At 38.6% G+C, this 11,099-nt stretch overlaps 1 protein-coding gene across 17 annotated transcripts in view; it reads left to right on the top strand.

The window, feature by feature from the left end:
- Positions 1-11,099, top strand: part of NFIA (nuclear factor I A) — a 466,574-nt gene that overhangs the window by 149,540 nt on the left and 305,935 nt on the right. For 9 of the 17 annotated variants that reach the window (XM_037907918.2, XM_043552640.1, XM_043552638.1 and 6 more), the window contains exon 2: positions 7,868-8,399. In XM_037907918.2, coding sequence (XP_037763846.1) covers positions 7,868-8,399 — 532 coding nt within the window. Of the gene's footprint in view, positions 1-1,103; positions 1,690-7,867; positions 8,400-11,099 lie in introns of those variants that run through there. The other 8 variants (XM_037907924.2, XM_043552637.1, XM_027821532.3 and 5 more) reach the window with 7 other exon arrangements.

Raw genomic sequence — 11,099 nt, 5'->3', positions numbered from 1 at the left:
CTTTTCTTTTAATAGCAATGGGCACAGGGATTAACACCCCTGACCTTGTTGTGAAAAGGGTTTACAGTTTGAAATACAGTACCTACATCTCCCATCCACATGAGAAGCTTTGCACGCTGCATGCGGTGTCTTGTGGCGTCTCCTTTCCTTTTTGGGCGGGGGGGAGGTTATGAATGGTTGTGGATATGTAAGTGTCTGCAGGCTGCATGCAGCTCATTGGGAAGAGGAAGAGGAGGAGTACTCCATCCAGGAGATATACTGATGTTAGACCGGAGAGAAAATATAAGACTCAATAAACGAGAAAAGCTAGCTGACTGGAACCTTTCCAAACCCAAAAAACCAAACCCTTCCTTGTGCCAAAACAGTACGTTATAGCCTAAATAAGTGGCTGGAGGCTCGGTTCTATTTTAAGTGCTTTACTTTTACTTGGGGAGGGGGAAGCAGGGTAAATGCAGAGCACAGGTTGAGCATTTTTAGTAAAATAAGCATCCCTTGCCCTACAGTGATTTATTTAAAATGACATTCACATGCCAAGTATTAGAGAGATTTGGAAAGTTTTGAACACATTTATCTCCCTCCCCCCCCCACAAGGGACTTAACTTTAAAAGACATTCCAGGTGGTAAAATATTTATGGTCCTGAACCGTATTAACGTGTGTAGGTCTTAAAAAACAAAACAAAAACCCTAGTGGACTGTACCCACCACAGGGTTATAATTCATTAGGCTCAACAGTCCAGGAAAAAAATCTGTGAAGCTTCCACATGTAAAAAAACAACAACAAAACTTCAAGACCTCCGCTAATGAACACGATGCTTGCAAAAAGAAAAAAAAAAGTTTTGAGTTTACAATGCGTAATTAAATATATCCCACTCTTCAGAGGAGCGTCCGCAAGGCGAGCAGCTGCCCCCCAAATGTTCCCAGACTTTTGCATCTATGGAGCTACAGACGCAATCTAGGGGCTATATAATCGGTAGCCTGCACACGCTCTTTCTTGACGAGGTCGGTGAAGTTCCTCCAGTCCTTTAGGCGATGCACGGAGTCAGGGAGGTGGGGGGGGGGGGGATAGCACTGTGGAAAAGTAGTTTTGTTTGCTGAAGCACATCCTGTGTAGCCTATAGCCGCCCGTGAGTCCTGCCTGTAACTGCTCCTGACTGCGTTACCCAGTAATGCACTGAGAGCGGGGATCGGGGATAGGGAGGGCTGGCCGAGCACAGCACTGCAGCCCCTCTCCCCTCCCCTCCCTCCCCCGGGCAAGGCAGCGAGCGAGCTGCTGCTGCTCTTGGTGCGGTGCAGAGCGGAGCAGGAGCAGGAGCAGGAGGCGCGCGGGCAGGTTCCCGGGGAGCCTGGAGCCTGGGCGCGCTGCTGGAAGCTGGGGGTGGGAGGGAAGTGTGTGCTATGCCTTTAACGCCTGGATACAGTAGACATGTATAGTGTGTAGTGTAGGGAAAGTCTAGGCGGGGTTAAAGTTCAGCTCATGGAGCTGCTCAGCGCTCGCTGCAGTTTAGCAGAGTTGGAAATGTGAAAGCAAGAAGCAGGCTAGGTTCTCCCCCCCTCTTTCTCTCTCCCTCTCTCTCTCTTTTCCTCTCTCTCTCCCTTTCTCTCTCTCTCTCTCTCTCACTCTCACACACACACCTCCAAACCACAAAAACCCCCACAGCAGTCATGTATTCTCCTCTCTGTCTCACCCAGGTAAGCAGCTGTTTGGATGCATTTGGGGCTGGTTTTGCTGGGTGGTGCGTGTGTGTGTATGCGCTTGGGGGGGATGGTGGGTGGTGGTGGTGGTGGGGAGAAATACAGCTTTAAGAAAGTAACTTTGTTTCCATTAGGTTGCATTCCTCTTCTTGCACGGCCATTTGTGTAGGCACATGGCTAATGGCGCCTACTTATTAATGGTTTAATTAATATTGGTGGTGGGGGTTTTCTGCTCATATGCAATTTTTGGGGGGACGACCTGCACGTGTTTAGCAGGGTTGCAGCCCATGACATGCTTGGTCATCTGCAATCAATACTCACCGTTTGTGCTTCCGTTGCGAGTAATGCATGAAAACATAGATGTGCTTAGGGTCATTTTTTTTAAGTGTAGCATTAAGAGCTGCTGCATGTTCTATTTTAAGACGTAAGGTATTGCATAGTCTGCATTGATTTCCCTCCCTAAAGTCCACACTTTTGTTTGTAAGGGTATGGTTCGTAGATGCAGTTAAGGTTTGCCTTTTAGTATCTCTGTACGTTACCCATGCCTGGACCTATGGCTATAAACATTGCACCTACGCATAGATCTGCAGCTCTATACATTGCCCTGATCTATAGCCCATCATATATAAAATACACTTCGTACCCATGCAGAGACGTATAGCTGCACGCGCTGCACTCCTGCATAGATCTACATCTGTACATACATTGTGCTCTCGTGCCCAGATCTGTATCTCTGGAAGTACACTGCAGCCGTGCAGAGATCTACAGCTCTGTACGTTGGACCCCATCCACAGATCTGTAGATGCAGCCTCCGATGGTCAAGAACGTCTAGCTCTGTCCTGCTCCCTGGAAATGTACTGCTTTGACGCGCGTTGTCACTTTCCCGGGTGTCACAGTTGCCTGGATGTTTGGGGAGTGGGGGAAGTTTGGATTGCAAGTTCCGTCAGTGTTTTCCACAAAGTTGCTCGAGCCCTTAGGGCAGCAAAGTTGCCTGTGTGTTATTTTTTAACATGATTATTTCAAATGCCTTTTCCCTCTACATACTGCCTCCCTCCCCACTGCATTTCCATGGATCTCTGGAGTTTAAGCTTGTGTGTTGACGCCCAGCCCTAGACTTGCCCTCCATTCCGGACGGTCTCTTCCTTTCACAGCTGCTGCTCTAGCTCCTGGTGCTCCAGCTACACTTAACTGCTCAGGACTTCGGGCAACTTTTCTTCCCACCCCTCTCTCTCCCTCTGTACCTCCCGAGGCAAAGGATTGCGCTTTTGCTGCTACAGATCCCGTGCTGGCATTTTTCATATTAATTTTCACTATTAAAAGGCATAAAGCTGAAGTGAGATGTGATTTTTGTTCTCTCCAAAGCGTCCCCTCCCCTCCATATAGCTCTGTAATCCTGTCTGGGATTTAGATGCCTTCCAGTCTGACTGTTATTCATAAGGATGATAGTTTGTATTTAGTTCCAATTAAGTACCTTCTTCCGTCCCTTTTAATCCAGGTTGTTGCAGACATTAAATTGTACACTTTCAATTAGCAGGAGATAATCGTTTGAACTAGGAAATACTTTGTGGTGGACTCACACCAGAGATTATTTCCTCCTATATGGGATTCTGAGAGCATTATTCCTATTATTTTATGTTTATATATATATATATATATACACACAGAAAGAGAGAGAGCCATGTGCTGGAGAATGACTCTGGATCATGGGAATGGATAGCTCTTAGAAGTAGCCTGAATAGCTTTAAAAGTTTTATTTTTTCCTTCCATAAATCAATGAATTTGTGGTTATAGTATCCAAAGTGACTATAGGTTGGAACTTTACCGTGGTAATAATCTTACAGTTGATTATAGGCAGAAGGTAGATATGGTGAATGGAATGGGCTTGTGAGCAGAAGTGAAATGCAGGGGTGAAGGGGGGCGGGGGGGCGCGTTCCAAACTTTGTACCTTTCTGGTCAAATTTATGCCAGTTTATTAATGGAACTGGAAATACCTATTGTCTGTTGTTTCCTGTACTGGATGATTGGTAATAACATAACTTTCATAGAAACAGCTATATACTATTCTCCTTTCAAACGGCACACATGTAATCCTATTTTAGTAGGCCCAGTGGGACATTAAGAAGAAGACTTAAGACAAATTTGGGATATTTTAAAATGCTGAATATTGTATCATTCTGTTCCAGAATTCTTGCATTCTTGTTGCACATTTGGAAAAGTAGTTTAGGGATTCAAAAGCCCTCTTTACAAACTCGACATTGAGAACGGAACAGTTATGTGGTTCTGTTATTTTATGTAGAAAACATACGCAAAATCATTAATAAGGGCGTAAGTAGTTTTATATTTTTCATGTCAGAATTAACATAAGCCTTTTATTTATACAAGTTTTGAAATAAATGCTTTTTAAAGTGTTGGCTCAGTATTAGAGGCAAAACATTAGAAAGTGAATTTTAAAAAAATGGTCATAAAGCACATTAGTCCAAGAAATGCAACTGAAATGACATGACTATGTACCTGACATAGAGATTTGAATCATCTATAAGGAAAATATGCACAGCATTTGTTTCACTTCCCTGCTGCATATCGAGAATATATTTTGGGCATACATGTACCTCTCTTTATAGATTTATAGCCAAACATTTCTAGGAACATGGGTTTTAGAAATATTACCCTTGCTATATCTGACTTATTTTCAAACACATCCACGTAAATATATTGTGTAAAACAATTACTGTAAAGCATTACATTATTTCTTTTACTCTGATCTGGATTTTAAGGCTTTTTTTGTCAGTAGATTTTACAGGTTTTTTTAAGAGTTTGTGAGAATTTTTATATACATATAGTTCTAAGGCCCAGCTTTTAGAAGCAGAATGCGCTTTGAAGCACTATATCGACAAACTGTGAGAAAGTTTTATGATAAAGCTTACTGTTTATCACTATCTTTTTAAAAAAATGTATTAAACACATTAGTGGTGCCTTTTATTTTTTTAGAGTAACCTTTAATTGTTAAAGGAGATAACTGTGCCTTTAAAGTAAACTTTTGAAATATTTTTTAACTGAGAAAAGGCAAAAATAATCTTATTTTCTTTAAATTTTTATAGTTTGCTGTGATCATGTGATCAGACCTGCACATTTATGTATACCCATTCTTGCATTGCTACATTTCAGAAAGTTTTTTAGAATTATAACATTGAAACAAATAACTTTATTATGCAGAATAAAACATCAAATTTGGTTGGATTGGTAGTGGATTCCTTTATCCCTGTTCATATTTTGCTAATACCTTGTCACTGAGATTTAGGTTGGTTGATTTTACAGGGGAATATGTTTATGAAGACACTTCAAAATGCTGGATGAGTTAGTCTGTCAGTCTTCTGTTCTTGCATTAACCTTTTTGCTTAGTACCTCATTTTGAAAACTCACATTAGACTATTTATATGATTATGTTATGTGTATATATATGTGGTGTAGCATGTAGCAGTTTAATACAGACAAAGAACCGCTTAAAATTATATCCTGGTCTTTTGGCCATATAATGGTTCGGAGCTTTTTTAAAGTCATCCCCGTCCTGTTCCTTTCCCCCTGCCCTCCTTTCAGGTTCTCTGTAGCTCATCTTTAAGACAGACTAAAGGAACTGTATTTTAGATAGCATCCAGCCTAGGTCCAAAAAAGTCATGGGCATATGGAATCAGTCAATAAAAAGTACAGTTGAAAGCAGAAAGTTAAATATTTCTGGATAAATCAAGATGTATTTAGAATTTATTAATGCTTAAAACAATCCTCCATATCAATGTAGGTCTTTTCAGCGAATTGTGTGTATACCTTAGCAGATAAACGTTGACTTTGCAGAAGGGCTTTTCGCACTATCGGCTCTTCTAAAATGGTGGGTGGGGGAGAACATTAAGGATCAGAAGTGTGTTTTTGTTATTTTTAATAGCTTCTGGTGCCTTGCAGCTTTTACCTTTTTTTCTTCTAAACCCATTTTGATTTGTGAAAGTGCAGCTACACGTGTTACGTTTGCTGCCTTCTCTTCTTACTTTTTCAATCTACTGGCTGAAACCTGGCAGCAATTTTTATTTTTTTTTTACTTTACTGAAATTTGAAACCAGGATCTTTTCCAACAGAGGGGGGAAAAGTGTCACTCACCAAAGTAATTTATTGTATTTTTACATATTATATTTTAGTTATCAGTCATATTTGTAATGACGCCTGCACTGTCGTGCTGCATTGAAATATCTGTCTCTCATTTTCTGTAGTTTCTAACAATCTCCATTTTTTTCTGGTATAAATGATCTAATGCTGTTTACCAATTTTAATATTTAAATTTTAGGAACCACAGAGAATACATGCAATTAAGCCATTTAGAAAGCTAATACAAGGTCTTGAATTGTAACAGGAATTTGCTAATAGAATGTTCCTATCACTGATTTCTTGGTTTTGCCTATATTTGTTTGAGCAGCAAAGCCTATTTAAAAAAAGAAAATAAAAAAAGCCATTGGAGCTGTAGAATAAGTATATTCTAACAATATTATTTTAAGGTTATGAAATTATTTTGATACGTGACATACCCTACATGTGAATGTAAGTGAAGAAATTCCGTTGAACTGAAAAAAACCAACCCTTTTACCTTGGAAGAATGGACATAAATTAGAGTTTAACATGCTGTAGGAAGCTTTGTGCAGTTTCATGGTGTTTTTTTTTTTTTTTGCCCCGCAGGGCCCAGTCCCACAAATGGGAGTAACTTCATTCATGGGAACAGTCCCATCGACCTCATGAGTGAAATTAGTCCTTTGCATACATGTTTGCAGAACTGGGTCCTTAAAGTGTATATGCTTTTCTATAGATAGTGTAACATCCTGTAACAGTATTACATAGAGAAACATAACAAGCAGAATATAATGAATTATAACATGATTTGATCTCCCTGTCTGATTTATGTAGTACTTTTTAGGTATGTTTATTTATTTAAAAAGTTGAATATATAGATCTTTCTTGCAACATATTTATTCAAGTTCAAGAAACTTTTCAGTACTGAATATTTCTCTCTCAAGTAAGATGAGTGAACTTAAAATATTATTACTGAAGGCAAGCAATGTTTTCAGGTGGAGAAAAGTATTATAAATGTGGTAAATTCTTTTAAAATATATTAACAAAAATAAAACAAAATGTCTTAACAAAAATAAATCATTTTTTGAGTTTGGATCACTCTGGCAGTGCTAAGATTTTGTGCCTTAATATTTACGTATAAGCTTCCCTCTATCTCTCTCTCTCTTTTTTTTTTTTAAATAGAAGGCCCTCAGAACTTGTCTTGTATCCATGGCACAATATCAGATTTATTATTTTTGGTAGGCTACATATAAACCAAACAGTTTTTTTTTAATTATAAGGGTAGAGTTTAAGTTTTTAATACTGTTTACTGTTAGGCATGCTGGAGAAATTTGCAAACTGGTTACATTATTTACTGTTTCTAGAGGTGCAATAGACAGAGATTAGAGGCACCTTGTACTATGTTATAAAATCACTTATACTGAAATTTTATTACACTGCAGATTGCCATTTCCAAATATGTCTTAGGGAAAATTTTGCTGTATTTCAGACTTCCCCATACAATCATTGATTGGCATCCAAATGTTTAGAATTTGCCAAATTGGCGGGCATATGCTGGCCACACCACAAGCAGTGGGGTCAGGGAGAGAGCAAAGTAAGATATGCATTCTTTGAAAATGGATTAAGGTCACTACACTCACTTATTTTTAAACTTTTATTTTATTTTATTTTTTAATGATTTTAAGTTTTAGGACTGAGTGTAATAGTTACAGAATCTTCCTCACACTTATGTGTATTTTAGTTGGTCTCTACCCTCTGTGATAGCAGTGTCATATTCTTTAGGCTGATATAATATTGAGAAAGAGTTTATATATAGATATGTATAGCTGTATGTATAGTATGTGTGTGACTGTGTATGTACAGTATGTACAGTATATGTGTCTGAGATTACAAAGCTGCTTGTGTTTTCTGCACCGCGTAGTATATACACATTGTCATTACTTAATTCTCACTTCTAGAGGATATTAATTTCTTGTGTGTTAAAGTAGTATTTTAAGGAGTTGTTTTGAACTCTGTGACTGATTTGTTTGTGTTTTCATGACATCAATATAATTTTTTATCATTTTTCCAGGATGAATTTCATCCCTTCATCGAAGCACTTCTGCCTCACGTCCGAGCATTTGCATACACATGGTTCAACTTGCAAGCCCGAAAACGAAAATACTTCAAAAAACATGAAAAACGCATGTCAAAAGAGGAAGAGAGAGCAGTGAAGGACGAATTGCTGAGCGAAAAACCTGAGGTCAAACAAAAATGGGCATCCAGACTTCTGGCAAAGCTACGGAAAGATATCAGGCCTGAGTACCGAGAGGATTTTGTTCTCACAGTCACAGGAAAAAAGCCTCCATGTTGTGTTCTTTCCAATCCAGACCAGAAGGGCAAGATGAGAAGAATTGACTGCCTACGCCAGGCAGATAAGGTCTGGAGGTTGGACCTTGTTATGGTGATTTTATTTAAAGGTATTCCGCTCGAAAGTACTGATGGCGAACGCCTTGTAAAGTCCCCACAGTGCTCTAACCCAGGGCTGTGCGTACAGCCACATCATATAGGAGTTTCTGTTAAGGAACTCGATTTATATTTGGCATACTTTGTGCACGCAGCAGGTAAGTGCATTTATACAAAGTTGTCCAACTTTCTGTATATCTACAGTCCTCTGCTGTACCATCTGAGTTGAGTGTTATGACCAGTCAGAGACCGTATGAGTCAGTGTTTGAACTTGGGAGAATATGTGCCTTGTAAATGTGGTTGGCAGCATGGTTTATCGCCAGTTCCAGGCCTGACAAGTAAGAGAATCTACACCAGTATACTCTAGTTGTGAATGAACAGGTGTTCTCACTTTTTTTGTTGCCTTTAGGAAATAGTAGTGTCAAGATATGTTGGTTTTCCAATACTAACAGCAGTCAAATGTTTGGCACATCTAAACTGCTTTCAGAAGTGGCCGACATTAAGATTAGTACAGGAAATGTTAAAGGCTGTCTTTTAGAACTATCCAGAGGCCTGTTTAAAATGGACCTTATTTTAATGTTGGTAAGAGAAAGAAGGTAGCTAAACCTTTTTTTAAACTAGCTTTGTATGTGTGTTGTGTCGTGTAAGGAATAAATTCAGGGAAACAGACGTGTCAAAAGCCCAGTGGTGGTAAGGACCAATGCAAGACCCAGTCAGTGCCTTCAGCTCGTATTGATGTGGGTGATACGTGAAGGTACTCAGCATCTTGCAGGATTGGTCCCAGAAAGAAAAGCAAAGAAATCACACAAATATGTAAATGTAACAGTGCAGTGTGGATTGTGGCTAAAATAAAGGCCTATGGTATCAAATGAGGAAAGTAAGGTTAGTGTTAAAAATGGAAGTTGCATACAATAAATGAATACACTTAGAATCTGACTGATACTAAGAACTGATGGCTTGTTTGACAATATTGCATTCAGGAGAGCGAAAACGCTTTTACACGTCATGAAATTCGCAATCTTGTCTCTGACTCCAATGCAGACCACACCCTGCCTGTGAATATTAGTATATTCAGAGGCTACCTAATAGGTCAACTGGATAAAATAACATGCTGTAGCATTTCTTTTCAATCATTTTGTTTCTGACAGAGTTGCTGTGTATGAAACATTAGGCCCAAGTTTTTGGAGCTTGTTGACTTTTAATATATACGTACTAGTTTCACTGGATTTCATTCACAGCAGTAATTTAAGCCAGGGGGTTGAAGGGAGTTGAAACCGGGGGAGGGGCGGAGGGGGGGAGGGGCAAAGAGAAGTCAGTGGACTCTTATCAATAGAAACATAATAAATATATAATAATAACAATAATAATAATATAAATCTTGCTAAAAGAAGAGAATACATCTATTATCTAGCATTCTTTTTGGGTGATACAGAAAGTGCTGACTATCCGAAAGTTGTCTTCAATAAATCAGTATTCGTTGCGATACATAGTATCACTTCAGTAACTTTATTGATATACACTATGGTTAGAAGGCACCTTTGGCTAACATTGTGGTATTTTACATAGTTAAGCTGTGAAACTTTGTAATTAGATGTGATTTCATTAATTCACATTTCTGGAGAAGAAAATGTAGGCAACTATTACAGGAAGAGTGATTTATTTACTACATGGTATAGAGAAATGGGAATGACCAATTCGTGTAGACTTATGTTTAGCACTCATGTTGTTTAGTTAGTGTTATGTTTCATGAATTAAATGCAGGCTTCTGAAAAGCACTGTAAAGTGTCAGCAGAAACCAGTGTCCTCCTACCTTAAAAACTTGAACACATTATCGTTTTTGTCTGTCATTCTGTATATGTCTAGATAGAATATGGTTGAGAGACAGAGAGAGACAAGCAGCCAAACTAAGTACATATGTAATATAAGGAGGCCTAAAGTGATAGTTTTTTTTTCTGTTATGGCAGTCACACATTAGATATTTAAAGAGTCTAATAATATTTTGATTAGCGGCATACCATCTTATCATTATGACAGTGGTAACAAACAGACCGCAGTTGCACTTACTGTTCTTTGGACTAAACCTTTGCCACAGGAACTTAAACATTAGACTTAATCTTTATTTACATTTATAGCCTCTTTTAAACTGTAAACCTCTCACGCTAACTATACAATTTAATATTTTACCTGTTGTTTACTGATTATATATATTGCATTACACTGTTATTGCACTAGTTTGTGCTAGGATGTTAGTAAATCTAATCGTAAGGTGGGACAAAATGGTTATAAAATGATATTTAGGAAGCATGCAGTGTAGTATTTGTCTAAAAAAGATGTAATGAAAGCATCATGGATCAGGCTACCTTTTGGGTCTTTTGTGTTTTCCTCTGATGTATCCCAGAATTCTTTGTTACACCTGAACACTGGCCAAGTCAATGGTGATTGGTGCTCACAGAACCGCAGTAATGGCAGCTAATGCTGTGTGCGCAACAGGAAAATGACAAAAGAAAATAGTAAGCTTCCTTTGTCTCAGAATATTTCAGACTTGATTTCAGAGATTTACAGACCTGTTATTTATTCCAAAGAAGTTGCCAACACAATTATTAGGTAGGTTGGTCAACTTACATGTAGCTGATTTGACAGGCATCTGCTATAGTGCAGAAGATTTGTAAACACTAAACAATGTTTTTACCTCCTTAAAAGTTTTGAGAAGTTGCCAGTATTGGCAGGAGGCGCAGACTTTGAAACGTGCTTTCAGATATGTGCCAAAACCATTGTGGCCTTTTCACCCATAATGCTTGCTTCTTTTTAATATTTATTTATTTGTTTATTTAATAAATTAATTCTGTTCCACTATGCCT

Source organism: Chelonia mydas, chromosome 8 (genome assembly GCF_015237465.2).
Source record: "Chelonia mydas isolate rCheMyd1 chromosome 8, rCheMyd1.pri.v2, whole genome shotgun sequence".
Taxonomy (NCBI): Eukaryota; Metazoa; Chordata; order Testudines; family Cheloniidae; genus Chelonia; species Chelonia mydas.
Note: the sequence above shows the minus strand (reverse complement) of the source record. Positions and strands in the feature narration are given on the sequence as shown.